The sequence below is a fragment of the Nannospalax galili genome, unplaced genomic scaffold (genome assembly GCF_000622305.1).
Source record: "Nannospalax galili isolate Female #2095 unplaced genomic scaffold, S.galili_v1.0 scaffold54, whole genome shotgun sequence".
NCBI lineage: Eukaryota > Metazoa > Chordata > Mammalia > Rodentia > Spalacidae > Nannospalax > Nannospalax galili.
In genome coordinates this window covers 4,740,437-4,765,691 of record NW_008341028.1, presented here as the reverse complement: position 1 = coordinate 4,765,691, position 25,255 = coordinate 4,740,437, and the positions used below count along the sequence as shown (strand labels likewise).

At 41.8% G+C, this 25,255-nt stretch overlaps 2 protein-coding genes across 2 annotated transcripts in view; one reads left to right on the top strand and one right to left on the bottom strand.

The window, feature by feature from the left end:
* Trip4 (thyroid hormone receptor interactor 4) overlaps window positions 1-11,187 on the bottom strand; it is a 58,605-nt gene extending 47,418 nt beyond the window's left edge. Inside the window, exons 1-4 of the mRNA XM_008836297.2 lie at window positions 11,029-11,187; window positions 6,357-6,526; window positions 4,341-4,471; window positions 1,792-2,004 (exon numbers count right to left, since the gene is read on the bottom strand). Coding sequence (XP_008834519.1) covers window positions 1,792-2,004; window positions 4,341-4,471; window positions 6,357-6,526; window positions 11,029-11,129 — 615 coding nt within the window. The 5' untranslated portion in view covers window positions 11,130-11,187. The remainder of the gene's footprint in view (window positions 1-1,791; window positions 2,005-4,340; window positions 4,472-6,356; window positions 6,527-11,028) is intronic.
* Window positions 11,188-17,391: 6,204 nt separating this feature from the next.
* The window catches only part of Pclaf (PCNA clamp associated factor), an 18,497-nt gene continuing 10,633 nt past the window's right edge, over window positions 17,392-25,255 (top strand). The window contains exons 1-3 of the mRNA XM_008836296.3: window positions 17,392-17,552; window positions 17,826-17,906; window positions 22,551-22,713. Of these exons, the coding sequence (XP_008834518.1) occupies window positions 17,507-17,552; window positions 17,826-17,906; window positions 22,551-22,713 (290 nt within the window). The 5' untranslated portion in view covers window positions 17,392-17,506. The remainder of the gene's footprint in view (window positions 17,553-17,825; window positions 17,907-22,550; window positions 22,714-25,255) is intronic.

The following is a 25,255-nucleotide window of genomic DNA, read 5'->3' as shown; positions in this document are numbered from 1 at the left end:
GTGCAATGCCCGTGGAGGTCAGAAGAGACTGTTGGATCCCCTGGAACTGGAGCCGACAGTTGTTAGCTGCCATGTGGGTGCTAGGATTTGAACCCAGGTCTTCTCCAAGAACAACCAGTGTTCTTAACTGCTGAGCCATCTCTCCAGCCCCATAAGATGTTTTTAAAGAAAGACCCAGAAGACAGGTATGATGGCACACACATGTAATCTCAGTACTTGGGAGAATGAAGCAGGAGGACTACCACAAGTCTGAGGCCAGCTTGGACTACACAGGGAAATTGAGAGCAGCCTGGACTACTCAGTGAGACCTTGTCTTAAGAAAAAAGCTCTAGAAGCTATGCATGGTGGCACACACCTTTACTCCCAGCACTTGAGAAGCAGAGGCAGGAGGATCTCTGTGAGTTCAGGGCCAGCTTGGTCTACATAGTGAGTCCAGGCCAGCTGTGACTACAGGGAAACCCTGTCTCAAAAATACCAAAAAAACAAACAAAAAAACCCCAACCCTCTAGAAACACAAATCTGGAAAAAGAAGCCACCAGTGAGAATTAGTGTAGCTTTTTTTGTACGTTTTTTAGTACTATATATATGTAGTTTCTTTTCTTTCAAACATTAATTACTTATAATAACTACTTAATTAAGCCCGTCCCCACAAAAAGCTTTTTTAAAAATAAAATTACTGCAATCATAAGAAGGGAGATGAGGGCCAGGCGTGGTGGCACACACCTTTAATCCCAACACTTGGGAGGCAGAGCCAGGCAGATCTCTGTGAGTTCAAGGCCAGCCTGGCATAGTGGGTTCCAGGCCAGTTGGGGCTACAGGGAGACCCTGCCTCAAAAAAAGACAAAAAAAAAAAAAAAAAAAAAAAAAAAAAAAGGGAGATGAGGGCTGGAACGATGGCTCAGCTGTTAAGAGCAATTGCTGCTCTTGCAAAGGATGGGGGTTCAGTCCCCAACACCCACATGTTGGCTCAAAATCACCTGTAATTCTAATTTCAGGAGATTTAACACCCTCTTCTGGACTCTATGCTCTCCTGCACACACAGTGCACATATACTCTCATGCAGGTTCACACATACACACAAATAAAAAATAAATAAATCTTAAAAAAAAGGAGAGAGAGAGAGAGAGAGAGAGAAGGGGTTATATTGAGCCCATAAGATAATAAGACTTTAAGAGCTAGGTCTCATGGCAAATCTATAATCCTAATACTAGGAAAGTAAAGGTAGGGAGATCATGAGTTTGATGCCAGCCTGGGTTATACAGAGAAATTCTGTCTAAAAAATTAAAACCAAACTAAACCAACTAAAAACAGATTCTGACCCCCCGCCAAAAAAAAAAAAAAAAAAATCGATGAAAATTTTAGCAATAGGTTATAACCTTGGGCCTTTGACTAATCAAAATCCTGTTATTTGAGTACAATGAACTTCTTTTCTCCCAATTTTTTGTTTATTTTTGAGACAGGGTCTCATTATGTAGTCCTGGCTGGCCAGGAAACCTCTATATAGACCAGACTGGCCTTGAATGCATAGAGATCTGCCTACCTCTGCCTCCCAAGTGCTGGGATTAAACGTACAAGCCAGTACATCCAGCTATTTTTTTTCCAATTTTTGAGACTTGGTCTCACTAAGTAAGCTCAGCTGGCCTTGAACTCGTCTTTCTACCTCATCCACTGTGCTGTTTAGGGTTTCACCGAACATCTTAAGGAAGAAATGTACTGAGAAATTACAGGAGATTTGAATGACCTCTGTATTAACTCAAAGCTTAGTAAAAAAACAAGAAAGAAGGAATTTACCAAAGAGCCACAGAATAAGCAGGGACCAGAACCCTCTTGTTCACAGACAATCCGACCACAGATCAGACAGTTATTGATGAGCTTGTGCTTCTGGCCAAGGCAATCACAAGGGTGGCGCCCAGGAAGTAGGACTGCAAGCTTATCCTGCCCCTCTCTGGTATACAAGTTGACAAATTTCGTCTTCTTCTTCACTGAGTTGGTGCTTTCTTGTGCCTAATTGTACAAAGACATCATAAGAACACTGAGTAACGACAAGGAAAAGAATCAAGGAGGAAAAAAAAAATTCCAAAACCCTCAGTTCTATTCAGTAACAAAGACCATGAAAAAGGGTAAAATACAAATTACTTATAATTAGAGGTCTAATAAAAGTTTATGATCTAAGCTGGGCATGGTGGTGCAAGTCTGTAGTCCCAGCACTTGGGAGGCAGAGGCAGGCAGATCTCTGTGAGTTCAAGGCCAGCCTGGTCTACACAGTGAGTTCCAGGACAGCTGGGGCTACAGACCCTGCTTTAAAAAGACAAAAAAATAAATAAATAAAAATTAAAAAAAAAAGTTTATGACCTAGAAATATAATAATTACCTTGTTTTCTCTTAGTAACTCTCAACTCCCTAATAGGCTTAGAGGAAGGTAAATGTACAATCAAAGGAATTTATTTTACATTTATTTATGTATGCATGTGTGTTTGAGTGTGCACATGCACATCCCATGGTGCATGTATGGAGGTCATAAGATAGCTTGCAGGGGTCAGTTCTTTCTTTCTACCAGGTAGGTTCAGAGGATTGAACTCAGGTCATCAGTCTTGGCTGCAAGCACCCTCACCTGCTGAGCTATTTTGCTGTCCAATGATACATATATATCTATATTTGCTGTCCAATGATTGATCGATTGATCTATCTGTCTATCTATCTATCTATCTATCTATCTATCTATCTATCTATCTACCTATCTATCTATCTAGAGAGAAAGAAAGAGACAGATGGATGGAGGGAGACAGAGAGAGAGAGAGAGAGAGAGAGAGAGAGAGAGAGAGATTGAACATGCAGATGTTTTTTGTTTTGTTTTGTTTGAGACAGGGTCTTCCTGTAGCTCCAGACAGCCTGGAACTTTGATCAGAGTATGTAGACCATGCTGGCCTCGATCTCACAGAGCTCTGCCTGCTTCTGCCTCTGCCTCCCAAGTGCATTAAAGGCATGCCACAACACACCTGGCTACCACCATGCACATTCTTTGTATGGTACATACTCAGAATTTTTTGGTTCTTAGTTTAATTAATTCTCTTCTTTTGAGAAATTTAGCTTGTCAAGTTGCCCTGACTATAAATATTTCCATTATACAAGTACAGAGGCTATAATCCTAGCACTTGGGAGGCTGAGGTATGAGGATTTCAAGTTCAAAACCAGCCTGGGCTTTACAGAGAATTCCTTTCACCCAGAATTGTTTACCTCAAAGGGCTACTATGAGAACCAAAGAGAACACAGGTAAGTTTTGTGTTAAGGTTCAAATAGTCTCACTCCCTCACCAACAGGGCTTCAGGGACCTCGCAAGCACCCTGGTCTTTGAAGTCAAGGAAGCAGACTTTTCTCCAATGTTTGGCCCACTCAGCAGGCTTCCTCTTTGATCTCTAAAGAGGGCAGGTTTTAACAGTCCCCTCCCCACTTTAAAAAATATATATCTTCCCATCCCACCTTCTGCACCCCCTAGAAGCCTCCCCCTATAAAAGATCCCAGCTTATGACCCAGGGCAGACATTTTCCCTGCCCGGAAGGGAATCTGTCCCATGTGTTCCTTTGCTAATAAACTCTATTCCACTGCAATTTTATCTATGTTCTGGTGCTTTCTCCCAATCAACCAGATTCATCCATCACCTACTTTACCTATCATTTTGGAAGCCAAATAATGATAATTATGGTAGTAAACTGTTTCAAAAATAGGAACACTAATTTAATTTAATTTTTCTTTTATTTTTTTATATAGAGCATAGGCTGGCCTAGAATTCACTAAGCACCCCAGATTAGCCTGGAACTCTTGATCTTACTGCCTCAGTCTCCCAATTGCCTGGAAAGATCACTTTTAATAACAGCTAGAATTATACACTCACTATTAACCCACACACAAAAACATGTTGAAACCAGGACATTTCATTAACTATTACTCATCATGCAACAGGAGCATAGCCAGGGTGGAGTGCTTGCCTAGCACTTGAGCTCAAGGTCCTAAGTTTGATCCTCAGGGCCACATAAAATAAAGTCTTAGTGAGAATGGTGGTACGCACTTGGAATATCAGAACCTGAAGGTGAAAGTAGGATCAGCAACTTAAGGACAATAGCAAGTTAGATGCCAGCCTGGGTTACAAGATACCTTGTCTCAAAAGAAAAAAAAAAAATCTACCAAACAATATAGAAAAAAGTTTATCAGCACTATCACTTTCTGTTCCTAAAATTCATCCACTCTTTAAATACTGCTATTGTAAACTAATTTGCATACTTTGCTTTCTGAAATGTATTAGTCACTTCCTTTTCTCCATATAGCCTGGGAAAGTAAGTGCTTACCTTGGCCAAATCTAAAGGTGTTTTGACCTCTACAGTCCTGTCAGGTTCAGGAAATGCAGGAACTTCCTGTTTGTTTCTTCCTTTCCTCCTACTTCGCTTCAGCTGGTCTAGTGATCTCCCATCTAAAATTTCTTTAAAGAATAAAATAAACAGAAATACAGAAAGAGAGAGAGAATAGTAAGGTTTTATTATTTAATTTATTTTTTGGTCTTTTTGAGACAAGGTCTCCCTGTAGCTGCAGCTGGCCTGAATTCGCTATGGAGACCAGATTGGCCTCAAACCCACAGAGAGCTGCCTGCCTTTGCCTCCAGGGGGGATATGGAAAGTGTTGGAGGGGAGGGAGTGGGCATGGATTTGATCAAAACACCTTATATGCATGTATGAAATTCTCAATAAAGCTTTTTTTAAAGTTAAAAAAAAAATAGAAGTGGGCTGGAGAGGTGGCTCAGCAATTAAGAACACTGGTTGTTCTTGCAAAAGACCTGGGTTCGAATCCTAGCACCCACATGGCAGCTAACAACTGTCCATAACTCCAGTTCCAGGGGATCTGATGGCCTCTTCTGTCCTCTGTGGGCATTGCATGACACAGATGCACTTACCTACATGCAGGCAATACACTCATACATAAAATAAAAGTAACAAATAAAATACTTTAAAAAATGGAAAAAAAAAAACCCACCAATGACAAGTTTAGGGGGCAGAGTGTGAGAATTATACTAAAATTTACCTGGAATCTCAAAGAACCCTGAATTGCAAAGCAATCTTAAGTCAGATAAATAAAGCTGGGACCCCACCTGTCTGTGGTTCAAGACTATGTGGACTGCTACAACAAAATACCAAAGATCAGATGACTTAAGCAAAAGACACTTTCCTGCATCCAAGTTCAAGGTGCCAGCCTATTCAAGCCCTGAAGAAGGCTCTTTTCCTTGTCTGCACACAGCCAGAACCTTCCCATGTGCTTCCATGACTTAATATTGTGCATATTTTGAGAGCTTTTGTGTTTCTTCCTCTTTCTACGGGGGCACCAGCCATGTCTGATTAAAGATCTGTCCTAGCTGGGATTAAAGGCCTGCACCACCATGCCCAGCTTATTATTTAATCTATACCTAAAAAACAGTAGGTAACTCATAACATTTACAGATAAAACATGAAATCAGGTAGAATTATTCTCAATCCAAAATTAAACCATCATTTCCATAACTTTAGTCAATGATAAAGAATTCAAACATGTTTGAAGATGAATAGTGCTAGCCAACCATGCAGGAAGCTCTGGGTTCCATGCCCAATATACAAAAAAAAAAAAACAAAAAAACTATTCTAGACCTTGTCTCAAAGAGACAGGAAAAAAAAAAAAAAGAACTCAAATAACACTGGCTGGGATCAATCACTTAAATTAGTCTGCTATTTTACACTGTGTAATAATAACAATGACATGTTATTTATTTGGTGTTCATTGTTTGTACTATAAATGGATACCGCAACACTTTATTTTCATCCAGGCATGCACATAATTAAAAATATCTCTTGGAGCTGGAGAGATGGCTCATTGGTTGAAAGCACTGAAGAAATACTTGGTGGTAGAAAATACCAAGGTCTTTAAATCTGGCCATTTATTTACCAATAAAATATATTTTTTTATATTATATTTATATATTTATAGATTGTCTTTTTGTGACAAGGTCTCCTGGTAGCCCCAGCTGGCCTGGAACTCAGTATGTGGATCAGGCTGGCCTTGAACTCACAGAGATCCACCTGCCTCTGCCTCCTCAGTGCTGGGATTAAAGGCATGCACCACCAATATATTATTTCCAATGTATGTTAGTGCATCCATGTCGTGCAATGCCCCAGAGGTCAGAAGAGGGCTTTGGATTCCCCTGGAACCGGAGTTAAGGACACTTTGTAGCAGCCATGTGGGCGCTGGGAATCAAACCCAGGTCATCTGCAAGAGCAGTCAGTGCTCTTAACCTCTGAGCCATCTCTCCAGCCCCTCCAATAATATTTTAATCATTAACTTACCATCTTTTTTCCTGCATTGCTGCAAAGGATCAGAAATCAACTCCTGATCATTCTTTTGCCATTTGGTTATAAGATCTTCTATGAATTGACCTTTTTTGCCCTCATTTCCCTGGAGGAGGTCTGTCACATATTCTCGTATCTCTTCAGCATTCTCAATTGACAAAACATACCTCAGGAATAAAGATATAAATTGTTGAAACAAGAGCAGTTTACCATATGCTTTTCAGAAATTATTATTTTTTTAAATATTTTTTTTATTATTTTTATTTTATGTGTATGAGTGTATTGCCTGCATGTAGGTAAGTGCTCACGGAGGACAGAAGAGGCCATCAGATCCCCTGGAACTGGAGTTACGGACAGTTGTTAGCTGCCATGTGGGTGCTGGGATTCGAACCTGGGTTTTCTGCAAGAACAGTCAGTATTCTTAACCACTGAGCCATCTCTCCAGCCCCTGCTTTTCAGAAATTATAAGAGATTAAGGTATTAAAATTATTCATTATGGCTAAGGATGAGTTTAGTCATAGATTGGTTAACACATATGTAATATTAGGTTCGATTGTCAGCACTGCTACACATACATGAACAAACAAAAAACATTCATTGATTTAGAAAGAAAGTTGGAGAGATGGCTCAGGGGTTAAGAGCACTTGTTGCTTTTGCAGAGGACCCATGTTAGGTTCCCAGCACTCACATGTAGCTCATAACCTTAACTGTAGTTCCAGGGGATCTGGTTCCCTCTTCTGGTCTCTGCAGGAACAGGGCACACAAATGGTGCCCATGCATACATATAGGCAAAATACACATATAAAATAAAAATAAATAAACCTATAAAAAATATTAAGAATGTTTACTTTGGGGCTGGAGAGATGACTCAGTGACTACTCCTACAAAGGACAAGGGTTCAGGTCCCAGAACCCACATAACAAGTTAGTAATGTCAGTTCCAGGGGAATCTGATGCCCTCTTCTGGCCTCTGCATGTAGTGTTCATACATGCTACACTCACATATATGCAGGCAAAACACTCATACAACATGAAAAAATAAAAATAAGTAAATGATTTTCTTTGAGCCAAGTACTATGCTAGATGCTAAGGATACAAATTTGATAAGGACAAAGAGCTGATATCAAGTAATTAATAATCTAACCTACATATATGTACTTAGGCATTTACTGTTTCTCTGTACTTTTTAGAATCTAATTAAGAAATTGTCCCATCATTGGTAGCACATGTACCAGAATTAGGTATGTTTAAACTGTGATCCATGGGTTCCATGCACCTCAGGACAGATATGAATGTGGCCACCCTGAAGTCTTAAAATTACTTAAAACATTTTAAGATTTTCTTCCTCCTCTTTTTCATAACTCAGTCACATGACTCTAGAGTTTGTGACACTTGTCACAATGTTAAAAAGTTGAATAAGGGCGGGCAAGATGGTTCAGTAAGTAGAGGAGCTTGTCACCAAGCCTAATGACCTGAGTTTGATCCCCAGTACCAAAGCTGGAAGAGAGCTGATTCCCACAAGTCATCCTCTGATCTCTGTATATGCGTACACACACACACACACACACACACACACACACGCACACACGCACACACACAGTGTAATAAAAATTGCTGTTTAAAAGGTTGACCATCTGTTAGACTCTTCAGGTGTAATGGCAGAAATGGCACTATGATCACCAAACAAGCTATGTCTTTTCAATTCACTAAGAGCATCTTCTAATCATCAAATTTAATTAGCTAACTTGTTTGGCTGATTTTTGTTTGAGGGCTATGGTTAAAAATACATGCTACCATGCCCAGCTTGGCTGTTCTTTTTAAAGATTCATTTATTTTTATTTTGTGTGTGTTTTGTCTGCATGTATTTAAGTGCATCACATGCAGGCAGCATTCATGAAGGTCAGAAGATGGCATCAGATTTCCTGGAACTGGAGTTACACACCACTGTCAGCCACTATGTGGGTGCTGGGAACCAAACTCCGGTCCATTGGCAGAGTAGCAAGTGCTCTTAACTGCTGAGCCATCTTGACAGTCACATTATATTTGGCTGATTTTAATTGTTGGGCAATGAACCAGGTGCCTTCCACATATTAGGCGAGCTTTTTACCACTGAGCTACATTCCAATCACCAGATTTAACTAAAAACAAAAAGAAAACACAACGGGGCTGGAGAGATGGTTTAGCAGTTAAGAGCACTGGTTGCTCTTGCAGAGGCCCCAGGTTTGATTCCCAGCACCCACATGGCAGCTAACTACCATCAGTAACTTCAGTTCCAGGGAAACCCGATGCCCTTTTCTGACCTCCATGGGCACTGCACGATATGGGTGCACCTATATACACACAGGCAATACACTTATACACATAAAATAAAAATAAATGTTTTGTTAAAAACACAGTGACTTTTCAGGACTTACACATTTTAATTGCTTTGATTTTTAAACTTACAAGCCCCATGAATAGATTGTTACCATCAAAGACTCACAGAACTGTAAGGAATTTAAAAGATCATTTAATCCTGGAGTTTTCAAACCATAAGGGAAGTAAAGGACTCTATGAGTAGATTTCATTTTTTTTTTGGTTTTTGGGAGGGGGTCTTTTTGAGAGAGGGTCTCCCTGTAGCTCCAGTTATCCTGGAACTCACTATGTAGACCAGGTTGACTTTGAACTCAGAGATTCGCCTGCCTCTGTCTCCCCAGTTCAGGGATGAGTAAATGTAATTTTAACTATTTAACACAGTATAATAAAAGACAAAGTAAAGTCACCCAAAACATGAATTCATACAGATTGTGGAATAAAGTCTATTTTACTAACTTTAGGTTCAGATCTTTAAGTCTTATATCACTCATTGGGAGGTTAGTAATTTTATGCTTTTTTTTTGGTCTTTTCGAGACAGGGTCTCCCCGTAGCCCTAGCTGTCCTGGAACTCACTATGTAGACCAGGCTGGCCTTGAACTCACAGAGATCCGCCTGCCTCTGCCTCCCGAGTGCTGGGATTAAAGGCGTGCACCACCACGCCCAGCTCTATGCTGTTTTTAATATTTAGGACACTTATATAAAACTTTTCAAGTTAGTACAATATTACATTTTTGTATATTACATTTTTGTTATTTGCTATTAAATGTCAGACAATTAAATGTTTTCATCTTGGCATAACAGCCTGTTGTTCACCAACTAATAAATATTTAATAAGTAGTTCAAACAGTTTTATATTATAGTTAGCGTTAGTGTTTATGTTCTTCAGAAACACTTCTTGTTTAACTTAAGATTTTTTTAAAAATGCAAGCAGGTGTTTGGCCATACTTGAGTGTCATCTTGAAGCTGGGCATGGTGCCACATGACTTTAAACCCAGCATCCAGGAGGCAGAGGCAGGTGGATCTCTGTGAGTTCAAGGTCACCCTGGTCTACATATCCAGTTCCAGGCCAGTTGAGGCTACAAGGGCACCCTGTTCCTCCAAAAAAAAAAAAAAAAAAAAGTTTCATTCAAACAGTCAGACTGTCTTAACTTGGTCTTATTTCTTTTTTCAATTTTTTTTTTTAAATTTCACGTGTATGAGTATTGCCTGAATGTATGTGAGTGCACCCATGTCGTACAATGTCAAGGAGGTCAGAAGAGGGCTTCAGATTCCCCTGGAACTGGAGTTAAGGAAAGTTCGTAGCCACCATGTGGGTGCTGGGAATCGAACCCAGGTCCTCTGCAAGAGCAGTCAGTGCTCTTAACCGCTGAGCCATCTCTCCAGCCCCATCTTGGGCCTTATTTCTTAGTATCGTGGAGTAGCAATTTTGTTTTCAGCAACAGTGAACAGGGAATCAAATTAAGGAAAACTCAGTTTTGTTTTTTTTTAATTGTCTCATTTTTTCATCTTTCTACTTTGAACTTCAGCTTCTACCTATCCTTCAGTTCTCAGGTAAAAGGCATCCTTTCTAGTAAATTTTAAATGTCTCAAATCATAATGGAGATCCTTTATTACAAAACACCTTCAACTTTCTGCCATCTCAAAACTCAACACAGAATAATCCAATGGTCTTAAACGTCTTTGTTACCCACAGTCTGGCATGTAGTAGAGTGCAACAAATGTAGATAATCAGTTGAAAGCAGATATTAAATAATCTTCATTATCTATTTCTTAGGAATTTTAAGATTCTAAAGACAGGCTCTAGTAATTACCCTTTACAGATAAGGGGAAAAAGGAACAGGGAAGGAAATTAATTTGCCAAAGGTTCCAAAACAGATTAAATAACAACAGAAAACAGAAGCTGTCAGGAAGGGACATGTACTGTCCCATGTCACTCCCGATTAAATTCTAGGTCCTACTTGATACAATTCAGACTTGGCAAACCACAAAGTTCAGAGTAAGGAATTTCTGGAATGACAATTTGGTCCATTCTCTCCAATATGTAAGCACGCTGGTCCTGGGACAATCTCACAAATCTCACAGGTCAAATTATTAAGGACTTACCACTTTGCTAGGATAGTGTGAGGCCCCTACCACACTTCCAGAAGCTAAACTGGAAAAGTAGAGGCCAACATTCGAACCCTACAGACCAACCGCAGCCCTTTAATTATATTTCCTTTAGTTAATCAACTTTTTAGTCCTCCCCACTTGCCTATCCGCTTTACCAGTGCACGTATCAGAGCTGCTTCCCACCTCGGACCCTGAACCCATCTTACTGTATGATCTCTTCGCTGACATCCAAGGCAAACGTTTTCCGCAACTGCTGGGTACACCAGTGAACCAGCGGCTCCCGGGACACCACCCCAGCTGCCGCCATCTTTCGCAGCCGGAACCAGCTGGGCTGCGAAAGCCACCGGTCCTGCACCGGACTAGTTCCCTTCGCAACTCCAACCCGGATGACAAAGGTTCCGAAGCTCGCACAGCCCCTACTGTCGCACTCCCAAGGTGGCAGATCCCGCCCTCCTGCGCCTCCTCCTGCTTCTACCAGCTTCCGGGTCCGTTTATACGTGTGCAGGAGCTAGATCGGCGGTTCTTCCACTTTGATGTGGAACTCGAGGAAGGCCATTGACAGCTCTGCTAAGAAGATAACGGGCGCACCTATAAAGGAGATGGTTTGGGAATAAGAAAACAGTACCCTCAAAGATGGATACTGTTTATTCTGGTTTTGATTGCAGAGCATTTAAAACAGCTCTTGTCCGGAGGTTAACAAATTCAAAGCCTGTGTGACCCTACACAAAGAATTCAAAGCCAGTCTGTACCATAGCAAGATCCTGTTTCAAAAAATGAAAAGAGGGATGGGAAAAAGACTGGGAATATAGTTTAGTGGTACAGTGCCTACTTAGCATATAACAACATCTGAGTTCAAGCCCCAGTCCCATAGGCCAAACAGAACAAAACGTTGTTCCCAGCCCTTGAAAACCATTAGTAAGCACTATCACAGTTTTTCCTCTGGTGATGGAAGTATTTATGGTGAGTGCCCTCTATAATTGAGTACTAGATTCACTTAGATAGAATATGTGAATTGCAGGTCTGGAGAAATGGCTCAGCGGTTAAGAACACGGGTTGTTCTTGCAGAAGGCCCGGGGTTGGAATCCCAGCACCCATAAGGCAGCTAACAACTGTCCATAACTCCAGTTTCATGGGATCAGACAGCCTCTTCTGTCCTCCGCAGGCATTGCACCACACGGGTGCACTTACCTACGTGCAGGCAATACACACATACACATAAAAATAATAATAAATAAATAAAAATATGTGAATTGCAGAAGAGCCACAAGCGTCATTAGGGAAAACCATAAATCCTTAAAGTGTCTAACTGGGCCTAAATTGACAGCCTGGCCTTGCTCTAGCCTTATCATCTGGTCACTCCCTGGACTGAGAGACAGAGACTGTGGAGCTCACCTGTCTCTTTTAGTGCTATAGATAACTCACCCACCTGTCTGAGAAAAGAGACTCTCAAGGACACCAAACCTGGGCACTAATTCAGCTCCCTACAAAGTGCAGCTGTATCTCACAACTTTCACATAAACACCTCCCCCCTTCTTTGTCTAGTGGTAGAAGCTTGGTTCCAGAGGTCAGTCTCTACCTCTCACTGTATCTTCTTTGAATAAAGAAAGATATATTCCTTGCCTGTTGCAGGTCTGGCTCTGTTTTCTTATCTCCTACTCCTCTATCTTTTATTTTATTCTCCAAAAATCTAACACACTCAGCTACAGCCTCTTTAAATTTTTGAGCCAGGTCTTTTCAAGGAGGGCCAAGATATCTCAGTAAACTCAAGAGATTGGGGGATTGGCTTTTTTAAAAAGTTAGGTGCTAGGATTTGGTTTCAAAAACTTTTCACATGAATTTTCGACCCAAGATGACCACACTCAAAGATCTTCTACAATTCTCCATTATGCCAAGACTAGGGAAAAATTAGTCAAATTTCCCTTTTCATTCAAGGTTTCCTTTTCCTTATATTTACAGGTTTAATTTGTCCTTTGTTTTTATTTTTAAATTTTATTTATTTAATTAGTTCTTTTATGTGTATGAATATTTTGCCTCCATGAATGTAAGTGCACAATGTGCATACAATCCCGTGGAGGTCAGAGGAGGCCATCAGATTCCCCTAGAATTGGGGTTATGGATGGTTCTTAGCCACCATGTAGGTGCTGGGAACTGAACCCCAATCTTCTGCAAGAACAGCCAGTGCTCTTAACTGCAGAGCCATCTCTCCATTCCCTCTATTATTTTTACTTTTATTTTTAGTTTTTGGAAATAGGGTCTCTCTGTGGCCTCAGCTGATCTGGAACTCGCTATGTAGACCAGTCTGGCCTCAGTCTTACAGAGATCTACCAGCCTCTGATGCCAAAGTGTTGAGACTAAAGGTGTGCACCACCACATCTGGCTCATTCCTATTTATTTAATTTTAATTTAAAAATTTTCTCCAGGCAGGCCTGGAGAAATGGCTCAGAGGTTAAGAGCCCTGGCTGTTCTTGCAGAGGATCAGGGTTTGGTTCCCAGTCCCCACATGGCAACTAACAACTTTCAGCAGCTCCAGTTCCAGGGATTCTATCCTCTGACCTCCATGGGTACTGCATGACTCCAGTGCACTTACATACATGCAGGCAATACACTCATACACATAAGAAAATAAACCAATATTTTTTTTTAGTTTTGGATTTATTTTTATTTTATGTGTATGAGTGTTTTGCCTTTACTTATGTAAGTGTACTGCTGTTAGTGCAAAGCCTGCAGAGGCCAGAAGAGAGTGCCTTGGAACCAGAGTTACAGACCACTGTTAGCTGCGTGTAGGTGTTGGGAATTGAACCTGGGTCCTCTGGAAAAGCAGCCAGTGCTCTTAACTGCTGAACCATCTCTCCAGCCCCTCATTCCTAAATGGAGTACAGGCAGTTGTGCATGGCCAGACTTGAGTGCTGGAAACTGAACCTGGATTCTCTCCAAGAGCGTTCCTTAAGCACTCTTAACCACTGAGCCATCTCTCCATACCCCTGTTTTCTGCTTTTTGAGAAAGGATCTCATGTAGACCCGTCTTGCCTGAAACTATGTAGAAGGTTTGGAGGTTGGTCTTAAACTCCTGATCCTCATGCTTTTACCTGATAAGTAGTAAGATTACAGTTTTACCCATTATACATGGCTTACACTGAATTTAGATTGTTTTTGTCGTTAATTTAGAAAACCTGGTTTTCTGGCATTGTTTTATTTTTTTAAGTATTACATTATTTATTTGTGCTTGTGTGTATGTGTGTGTGTGTGTGTGTGTGTGTGTGTATACAAACCTGTGTATATCTGTGGGTGTGCACGTATACTATGGTGCATGTGTAGAGGTCAGAGGATAACTTGCAGTAGTCAGCTCTCTCCTTCTGCAATGTGGAGTCTGGCAATCACTCAGGTCATCAGCCTTCGCAACAAGCACCTTTATCCCCTGAGTCTTCTCCCTGGCCCACCAGATTTTTTTTTTTTTTTAAATTTTTAGACAGGATCTCACTGTGTAGCCCTGGTTTGCCTGAAGCTCACTGTGTAGACTAGACTGGCATTTAACTCACAGCTCATTGGGCTCCATCTGCTTCTGCTGCCACAGTGCTGGAACTAAGGTGTGTGCCACTATGCCCAGGCCCACCTACTTTTTAAAAAAAGCAAAATGCAGTCAGTGTTCATTAATGGTAAGTATAGGTTTTGTGTCTTCATAAAAATCTGATGAACTCATGGGGCTGGAGAGATGGCTTAGTGGTTAAGAGCACTGACTGCTCTTGCAGAGTACCTGGGTTCGATTCCCAGCACCCACATGGCGGCTACAAACCGTCCTTAACTCCAGTTTCAGGGGAATTTGAAACTCTCTTCTGACCTCCGCGGCATTGCACAACACAGGGTGCACTCACGTACATGCAGGTAATACACTCATACATATAAAATAAAAGTAATAAATAAAAAAATTTTTTTTTGGTCTTTTTGAGGCAGGGTCTCCCTATAGCCCCAGCTGTCCTGGAACTCACTATGTAGACCAGGCTGGCTTTGAACTCACAGAGATCCACCTGCCTCTGCCTCCAAGTGCTGGGACTACAGGCACGTGCCACCACGCCCTGCTAAAAGTAATAAATAGAATACTTTTTTAAAAATCTGACGGGTGTGGTGGGGCACACCTTTAATCTCAGCACTCGGGAGGCAGAGGCAGGTGGATCTCTGTGAATTCAAGGCCAGCCTGGTCTACATAGTGAGTTCCTGGACAGCTGGGGCTACAGGGAAACCCTGTCTCAAAAAGACAAAAAAAAAAAAAAAATCTGACGAACTCATTACTAGTTGTAATGTATACGTTCCTATACCTTTTTGTATACTTTTTCATTTCCATAGTTTAGTAGCTCGCTTAGTGGTAGAGTCTACTCATAATATATGTAAGACCTTGGATCACATCCCCAGCAACAGGAATACATTTAGGCTGAAATTCTATTTATACATACTACAACTTTTCTGAGTATTTTTTTTTTTTTTCTTCTTTGAAAAATTTCTACTACAGCTTTCTTTTCTGGAGAGATGACTCAGCGGTTAAGAGCATTGACTGCTCTTGCAGAGGACCGGGGTTCGATTCCCAGCACCCACATGGCGGCTACAAACTGTCCTTAACTTCAGTTCCAGGGGAATCCGAAGCCCTCTTCTGACCTCCTCGGCATTGCACGACACAGGTGCACTCACCTACATGCAGGCAATACACTCATACACATAAAATTAAAAACAATAAAATAGTAAAAAAACATTTTTTAAGGGTTGGGTATGATGGTGCCTGCCTTTAATCTCAGCACACAAGAGGCAGAGGCAGGTGGATCTCTGTAAGACTGAGACCAGCCTGGTCTACATAGAGAGTTCCAGGTCAGCAAGTGCTACAGGGAGACTCTGTTTCAAAAAACAAAATAAAAAACCAAAGCAGATTTACTAATTAATTTATTTTGTGGCATCTACACATGTGGGTTAGTCTCTCTAGCCAATCTCTGCATATGTCAAGGATGTAAATTCAACAGTAAGCAATTTAGACCTATGCAGGAGGGTCTTTTTTTTTTTTCTTTTTTTTTTTAGACAGGGTCTCCCTGTAGCCCCAGTGGACCTGGAATTCGATATGTAGACCAGGCTGGCCTCAAACTCACAAAGATCCGCCTGCTTCTGCCTTCTTGTAGTACCCGGGATTAAAACCGCCAGGCCAAGAGGGTCTTTAACTGAAAAGGAAACAACCATTTAAGAACCTACCTGCATTTAAATGAGGCCTACTGACAACAAAAGAATATCCTGAAGCTTGTTGATCTTTCTGGTGAGAATTTGGTTGTAACCTTACACTCCAGGCTTAAGATAAAAACAACAGGTAACTGCCAAGGTCTCTCCTATTATTATAATGTTAATTCAACCATTCCCTGAACCCTTTCATTCTTTTTTTTTTAAAAAATAAAATTGTCTTTTTAGCCAGGCATTGTGGCACGGCTTTAATCCCAGCACTTGGGAGGCAGAGGCTGGTGGATCTCTGTGAGTTCAAGGCCAGCCTGGTCTACATAGTGAGTTTCAGGCTAGCTGGGGCTACAGGGAGAACCTGCCTCAAAAAAGACCAAAAAAAAAAAAAAAAAAAAAAAAGTCCTTTTAGATAGTCTTGTCATCTAGCCCAAACTGGCCTGGAACTCAAGATCTTCCACTTGCTGCCTCCTCAGTGCTGGGATTACATAGTGCACATCAGGCCTGGCTTTAAAACCTTTTAATTGTGTAATGCAGTGTATTGTTGATTTGGTCAAGGTACAGTCTAGATTTTGTTGTTGTTCAGGCATATTTCACTAGAGAGAATCAGTTCTACAGTTAAATTTTCAAGTTTGCCTTTCAAACAAGCAATTAACAGATATAGTTCTGTTTTAGGAATAGTATTGAGTGGAAAAAAATTTCTTAGGGGGTACTGGAACTAGACTAGAAACGTAAGACAGAAAATATTTATCTCTTTATTGTAGTGTTGTACACTCATGTGGGCCAGAGATGTGGCCTTTGTACATACAGTTAGCGGACTTTTAGCTCTACAATTATATTTTCTTTTTATGTATGTATGGACAATTTACCCAGGTTTTTTTTTTTTTTTTTTGACCCACATGATCTGAAAAACCTTTAAAAACATGTAAAATAAGTTGTATTTATTTCCTTTCCCTTGTTCAAGAAAATTGCTTTAGTATAATACTGCAGAGTTCGTGATTAGGATCTTAAACTTCCCTATTTTTGATTTGCATCAAAAAGTCGACTTAATTTTAAGTTTCACTTTCAGAGTTTAATCATCACGGATTTAACCCTGTGGTATCTTCTGAAGAAATAGTGCAACTCCACATCTTTGATAGGTTTCATTCAGCAGGCCTATCTGGCTAGTTCCCAGCTCCTGTGCCCGCTCTCGCTGCGCCCCTGGAAAGCGTCCTGGCACCGCCCACCAGGAGCGGGTACGAATCACAGCTGCTGAGGCTGATGGACTGGCCAGCCGAGCCTTAAGTCTTGCTGCTGTCACCGCTGGACCCTGGCGATTGGTTCAGGGTGAAGGCGCGGAACCAATGGGAGCCGCGGCTCGCGAGAGTGCATGGAGCGCGCGGGAAAGAGACCCTTATAAACTGTGGCGGGAGAGTCGTTTTCGGGTCCTTGTCTAGTGAGGCATCTTTGCGTGGAGTCAGTCATTTCGCGGTCTCCTCGGGTTTGAGCATGGTGCGGACTAAAGCCGACTATGTCCCAGGCACCTACAGAAAAGGTGAGGGAGGGCGAGGGCGGGGTGGGGCTCGCAGCGCATCTGCATCCCACCGAGATGGAGATGCCTCGGCGGTCCCCGATGCTGTGGTAGCCAGGAAGCAGGCTCCGGGCCTCACTTCCCGGAAGCAGCAGGGAGCCGGCAAGGTCGCTCTGCTGCTCCTCATCCCCCGACAATCCTCTGGGGCCGACACCGTGGTGAGATCATGCTCTGGGACGCGGAGCCTCAGGGCCCGCCTGTCCACCTCTCAAAGCCTCCCTTTGCCTCTCTTTGCAGTGGTGGCTTCTCGAGCCCCCAGGAAGGTGCTTGGTTCCTCCAGCTTTGTCACTAATTCTCCGTCGTGTTCGTCGAGGAAAGGTAGGAAGGGTTCTGGAAGCTCCCGGAACGAGGGGAACACTTCTGAATGACGATCAGGCCTGGTACTGCAGTCCTGGCCTGCGAGGCCCTGGCCCACAGTGGATTGGTTTTTATTCACTTTCCTTGCCCGGAACTTATTTCCCTTGACATCCTCACGCTTAAATTTATTCCTCTGAGGGGGTCCTGGTCTTTCCGTGGGCTTGGACGGGAGTGAAGGATCTCATGGAAGAGACTCTCAAGTCTTGGGGGTGGTGGACACAGTTTATTTTTAAACCTACTTTTCTTTGTCGAATTAATGTTTAACATTTTTTCTTAGTATTAACAGCCAGTATTTTGTTAGAGACGATTTAACCACCTCAGTAGATTTACGATGATGGTTGATGTACTAAGCACATTCTTTTGGAGTGTGTGTGTGTCTGTGTCTGTGTATGGAATGAACTCTCTGGGGATTGAACCCTGGGCCTTGCCCTTGTTGGGCACTCTACCACCACTGAGCTACATCCTCAGCCTACACTGTCTTAGTATAAGTTCTTTTCTGATTTTGTTTCTGCATTCTTCCCTTCCCTTCTTATCTTGCTTTAGGGTCTCACATAGCCCAAGTTGGCCTTGAAATCTATATGTACAAAGGATAACTTTGAACTCCTGATCCTTTGCCTTCACCCCCAGAGTGCAGGAATTACAGGCATGTACCACTGATGGCTGGTTTATTTGCTGTTTATTGCATGCTAAGCAACTCCAAATGAGCAACAACCATAGTCTCTCTCTTCTTCCCTCCCTCCCTTCCTCCCTCTTACCTTTCTCTCTGGCTAGAGAAATGGCTCAGCAGTTAGGTTCAAAACACTGGCTGCTCTTCCAGAAGGCTTGAGTCACATGCACACACACGCACACATACATACACACAACACACACACACACAATTAAAAATAAAATCTTTAGCTGGGTGTGGTGGCACATGGCTTTAATCCCAGCACTCAAGAGGTGGAGGCAGGCAGATCTCTGTGAGTTCGAGGCCAGCCTGGACTACCTAGCAAGTTCAGGCTAGCTGGGACTACAGGGAGACGCTGCCTCAAAAATAAAAAAATCTTAAAAAACAGTATAAATCATATAACTTCAGACCATCTATATGAAAACAATTGTTATAAGCTTTCATTAACAGCTACAGTTTGTGACAAACATTTTTGGTCAAAACAAAAAATACATATTTCAGTTTTCTTGGTTTACTGATCAGTATTTTTAAGTTTGTAAAGGTTTTTGGGTTTTTTGTCTTGTTTTGAGACAGGGTCTCCCTTTAGCCCCAGCTGACCTGGAACTTCCTATGTAGACCAGGGTGGCCTCAGTCTCACAGAGATTCTCCTACCTCTGCCTCCTAAGTGCTTCGACTAAAGGCATTCACCATCATGCCCAGCTCTATTTTTATTTTTTGTGACAGGGTCTCATATAGCCTAAGTTAGCCTCAAACTCATTATGTGGCTGACTTCAAACTCCTGATTCTCCTGTCTATACTTCCCCAGAGCTAGGATTATAGATGTGAATTACCACTCCTGGCTCTCCTATAATTACTTTATAAAGGGAAAATTTTTTTCCTTAATTTTTCTTTTATTAAAAATATTTTATGTATATGAGTGTATTGCCTGAATGTATGTGAGTGCACCTGTGTTGTGTGATGCCGCGGAGGTCAGAAGAGGGCTTTGGATTTCCCTGGAACTCGAGTTAAGGATGGTTCATAGCCGCCATGTGGGTGCTGGGAATTGAACCCAGGTCCTCTGCAACAGCAGTCAGTGCTCTTAACTGCTGAGCCATCTCTCCAGCTCCTAATTTTTCTTTTATATTACTGTTAAAAGTTAGCCAGGAATTAGATTATCTTTATGAACTGAAAAGGGATCAAGTGCTTTCAAAAGTGGAATCTACTTTCATATGATTCACACTGCCTCCCCCTACCTCCAAGTATTAAGGACTGAATCTAGGGCCTTGGGCATGCTAGGCATGCATTCCATCACTGAACTGTATCCTTAGCTCTAGTTTTACTCTTTTTTGGTGGGGGAGCAGTTGGATAGGGTTTCAGTAGTTTGCCTGGAGCCGTGGGGGGGAGGGGAGAAGGTGTAGGCAAAATGGCTCAGTGGGTAAAGATGCTTGCTTGCTGCCATTCCTGACTATGTGAGTTCCATCCCCAAGACATACATGGTAGAAGGAGATAATTCCCAAGTTCTCTTCTGACCTGCACCATATTTATTGCACACAATAAATAGAATGTAATAAAAATGTAAGCTGGGTGTGATGGCACAGCCTTTAATCCCAGTATTGAGAGGCAGAGGCAGGCTGATCTCTGTGAGATGGAGGCCAGCGTTGACTACATAGTAAATTTCAGGCCAGCTGGGGCTACAGGGAAACCGTGTCTCAAAAAAATAAAAATTAAAAAAAAAAGGTAATAATGTAAAAAATACTAATTTGCCTAGGCTAACTCTAAGCTCACTCTATAGTTCAGGAATGCTTTGAATGATGAATCCTCTTGCTTTAGCCTCCACCAGGCCTGGCTTACTTTGCATCTTTAATTAAATGACCTTATTGGGTTAGGAATGTAGCTCAGTAGTTGAACATTTGTCTAGTGCATGTGAAGCCCTAGGTTCAATTTCCAATACAACATCCACACACCCACATACAACCCTATAAATAAATAAATGACCTTAGTAAATAAAATTTGGACAGTTTATCCTACATGATACTTACATTAGGAAAAAAAGTATTAAGTGTGTAATCCCAATATTAGGAGGTTGAGGCAGGAAGATTGATAGTTCAAGGCCAACCGAACTAGACAATGAGTTCTAGGCCAGCCTCAGCCACATAGTGAGATCCTGTCTCAACCTCTTCTCCCACCCCCAGTAAAATCTAGGCATAGTGGCTCATCCCTGTAATCCCAGCATTTGGGAGGTAGAGGCAGGAGGGTATCTTCAGCTATAGTAAGTTAAGGCCAGCCTGGGCTACATGAGATTGTTACCAAAGCAGAAAAATACAACAACAACAATAACAAAAAAAAACCCAAACGAGTATATCTAATTTTAGTATGACAGTACATAAGACTATTTGAATAGGTGTTCTTGTGGACAAAATATGAAAAACATTTTTTTTTCTTTTGGTCTTTTTGAGACGGGGTCTCCCTGTAGCTCCAGCTGACCTGGAACTCACAGAGATCTGCCTGCCTCTGCCTCCTAAGTGCTGGGATTAAAGGCGTGCGCCACCAGCCTGGCCCCAGAAAACATTTTTGAGTTAAAAAAATTCTGTTCAGCCGGGTGTGGTGGCGCAGGCCTTTAATCCCAAAAGGAAAAAAAAAAATTCTGTTCTACTGTTTTTCTTGGATAAATTATCAAACTGAATTGACTGAATATAGTGTCATGTCACATTTTTTTTCTTTATTTTAAATTATGTATATGTGTGAGGGGGTGTGTGCACGTGTGTTCAGGTGCTTGTCAAGGTCAGAAGCTAGGAGCTTTAACTCCCTCTGAAGGTGGAGTTACGGGTGGTTATGAATTTCCTGATGTGAGTGCTGGTAATTGAACTCTGGTCCTATGGAAGTGCAGTATGTGTGCTCTTAATCACTGAGCTACCTCTTCTGCCCTCTTTTTCCTTAATTTTTTTCTGGTTTTGGTCTTTTTTGAGACAGGGTCTTACTGTAGCCCCAGCTGGCCTGGAACTCATGATCTGCCTGCCTCTGCCTCCCAAAAGCTGGGATTAAAGGTGTGCACCACCATGCCTGACTTTCCTTAATTAAAAAAAAATTATAATTATTATTGTGGGGGGCGTGGTTCAGCATGAATGTGGAGGTCAGAGGACAACTTTCGGGAGTTGGTTCTTTTCTTACACTTTATGTAGCATTGGGGATTGAACTCAGGTCATCAGGTTTGTGTGGCAAGTATTTTACCCCATGAGTCATCTTGCCAGCTTGCTTTTGAAAAAATTTTTATTAATGCAGGGTGTGGTGGTACACAGCTTTAACCCCAGCACTCAGAACGTAAGTGGATCTCTGAGTTCCAGGCCAGCTTGGTCTACATAGTGAATTCTAGGCCAGCCAGGGGCACATGGTGAGACCCCGTATCAAAAACAATTTTTTTTTTATTATTATTTGTGTGTGTGTGTGTATGTGTGTGTGTGTGTACACCTGTGTATGGTGTTGGATCCCCTGGAGCTGGAGTTTCAGGCACTCCTGATATGAGTGTATGAGTGCTGGGAACTGACTCTGGTTCTTTGAAAGACTAGCAAACGTTCTTAACCACTAAGCCATCTCTGCAGTCCACACTTTCTAATTTAATATGAATAAAATATCATTTAATACTTTTGGGAGCCTGTTATTAAAAAGAGAATTAGGGGGCTGGAGAGATGGCTCAGTGGTTAAGAGCAATGACTGCTCTTGCAGAGGAGCCAGGTTCGAACCCAGCAACCACATGGCAGCTACGAACCGTCCTTAACTCCAGTTCCAGGGGATTTCGACACCCTCTTCTGACCTCCGAGGCATTGCGTGACACGGGTGCAGTCATGTACATACATGCAGGCAATACACTCATACACATAAAATGAAAATAAAAAAGAATTAGGTTCTTTAAGGAATGGCAGTTATATTCTTTGTTCTTACTTAGTTCTGTTTCTATTTTACAGCTGAAAATAAGTATACAGGAGGGAATCCAGTTTGTGTGCGCCCAACTCCGAAGTGGCAAAAAGGAATTGGAGAATTCTTCAGGCTGTCCTCTAAAGATTCTGAAAAAGAGAATCAGATTCCTGAAGAAGCAGGAAGCAGTGGCCTGGGAAAAGCAAAGAGAAAGTAAGTTTGTATATTCTGGAAGACAGAAAATATCCTTTCCTATAAAGGATAAATGGAAAGAGAAATTTAAAAATTTCCCTTCACCAGGCGTGGTGGCACAGGCTTTTAATCCCAGCACCCGGGAGGCAGAGGCAGGTGGTTCTCTGTACGTACAAGGCCAGCCTGGTCTACATAGTGAGTTCCAGGCCAGCTGGGGCTATAGGGAGACCCTGTCTCAAAAAGAACCCCCCCAACAAAAAAAATTCAAGCCAATAAGAAAATATCAACCATGTGGTTTTTTGCTTTGTTTTGTTTCTTTTCTTTTCTTTTCTTTTTTTTTTTTGAGACTATAGCCCTGGCTCGCCTGGAACTCTGTCTCTGGAATAGTGGGATTAAAGGTGTGGACCACCATGCCTGGTCATGTTTTTTTTTTTTTTTCCTTTTAATCTCTACTAATTTCTTATGTCATTCCAAATTTCAAATATCTGCAAAAGTTATCTATTTTACTCTACAACGGAATTCAGTTCCTATTCATTTATTATGCCTTTACTTTTTGTTTGTTTTGAGACAGGGTCTCACTGTGTAACACTGGCCTGCCTCATATTCACAGAGATCTGCTTGCCCCTGCCTCCTAAGTGCTGGGGCTAAAGGTGTACACCACTACACCCACTCACTTTTATTTAATTTTTACTGTCTTTTTTTGGTGTTTGAGACAGAATCTTATAAAGCCCAGGGTAGACTTGAACTTTCTGCTCCTGCCTCAGCCTCAGCCTGTCCAGTGTTGAGATGACAAGCATGAGCTACCACACTTTGTTGTCTCCTTCCCTCATTCCTTCCCTCCCTCCTTTCCTTCTTCCTTTCTGTCTTCTCTCTCTTCTTCCCTACTCCCCTCTTGCTAGCTTTTACTGTTTACAAAAAGAAATTTTTGTAAAAAATTCTTGAATTTTTCTTGCTAGCTTGAATTCCATTAGGCCCCTTGACCCTCAAAAAATGACTAGTTTGGGGCTGGAGAGATGGCTCAGGGGTTAAGAGCACTGACTGCTCTTACAGAGGACCCAGGTTCAATTCCCAGCACTCACATTGGGGTTAACAACTGTAATTCCAGATGCTCTCTTCTGACCTCTTTGGGCATTGCATGACATGGGTGCACCATCTACATGCAAGCAATACACCCATACACATTAAATAAAAATAAATAAAAAATTAAAAAATGGCCAGGTGTGGTGGCCCACGCCTTTAATCCCAGCACTCGGGAGGCAGAGGCAGGTGGATCTCTGTGAATTCAAGGCCAGCTTGGTCTACAGCTGGGGCTACAGGGAGACAAGGTCTCAAAAAAGACAAAAAAAAAAAAAAAAAAAAAAGACTAGTTAGGGATTGGGGTATAGAACCAATACTTAGCAATTATGAGGTCCTGAGTTTAGTTTCTGGTACCAAAACAAGTAAGAATACTAGTGTTCAACTTCCACAAGAAATATATAACCAATGCAGAAAAATCTTTATATCTTCTTAATAGAGCCTTAAGAATTCTCCAAACTGGGTGTAAAACTATTTATATACGAAACTTCAGTGTGCAAAAAAAATTTCTTTATAGGGTTTCATTATGTAGCTCTGGCCTGAAACTTGCTATATAAACCAGACTGGCCTTGAATTCACAGAGATTCACCTACTTCTGCTTCCTGAGTGCTGGGCAGTGTGCAAACTTCTTAAGAATGTAAGTAAGCCAGGCAAGGTGGCTCATACCCTTAATCCCAGCACTTGGGAGGCAGAGACAGGTGGATGTCTATGAGTTCGAGGCTAGCCTGGTCTACATAGTGAGTTCCACAGGAAGACCCTGCTTCAAAAAAAAAAAAAAAAAGAAAGAAAGAAAAAGCACATAAAAAGGGCTGAAGTTATGAGGGTGTAGTGTAGCTCAGTGGAAGAACACTTGCTTCAAATGTTCAAGGTCCTAGGTTCATTGTCTTGAAAAAAAAAAGTATTAGAAAAAAATACTTGTAACCTGTAAGTAATGGGATCAGGGATCTCTCTTTTTGTGTGTGTTGGTTGGGAGGAGTGCATATGCCACGGATCTGAGTGGAGGTCAGAAGACAACTTTCAGGAGATAGTTTTTTCCTTCTACCTTTACATGGGTTCCAGGGATCTAACTCAGGTCTTCAGTGCTTCCATGGCAAGCACATTTTCCTTTTAGCCATCTCACCCTTGCTTTTTAAGAAATATTTTAATTCTAGTCGGGCGTGGTGGCGCATGCCTTTAATCCCAGCACTTGGGAGGCAGGGGCAGGTGGATCTCTGTGAGTTCCAGGCCAGCTATGGCTACAGCTGTCTCACAAACACACAAAAAAAAGTTTAAATTTTTGGGGTGAGAGAGATGCCTCAGCAGTTAAGAGCACTTCCTGCTCTTGCAGAGGGCCTGGGTTCAGTTCCCAGCACCTATATGACAGTTACACAACCACCAGTTGTGCACTCCAGGTCTAGGTGATGTGACACCCTCTTCTGGCCTCTGCAGGCACTGTGAACTTGCATAAATGCAAATAAAATACTTATAAAATAAAAATAAATAAAATACT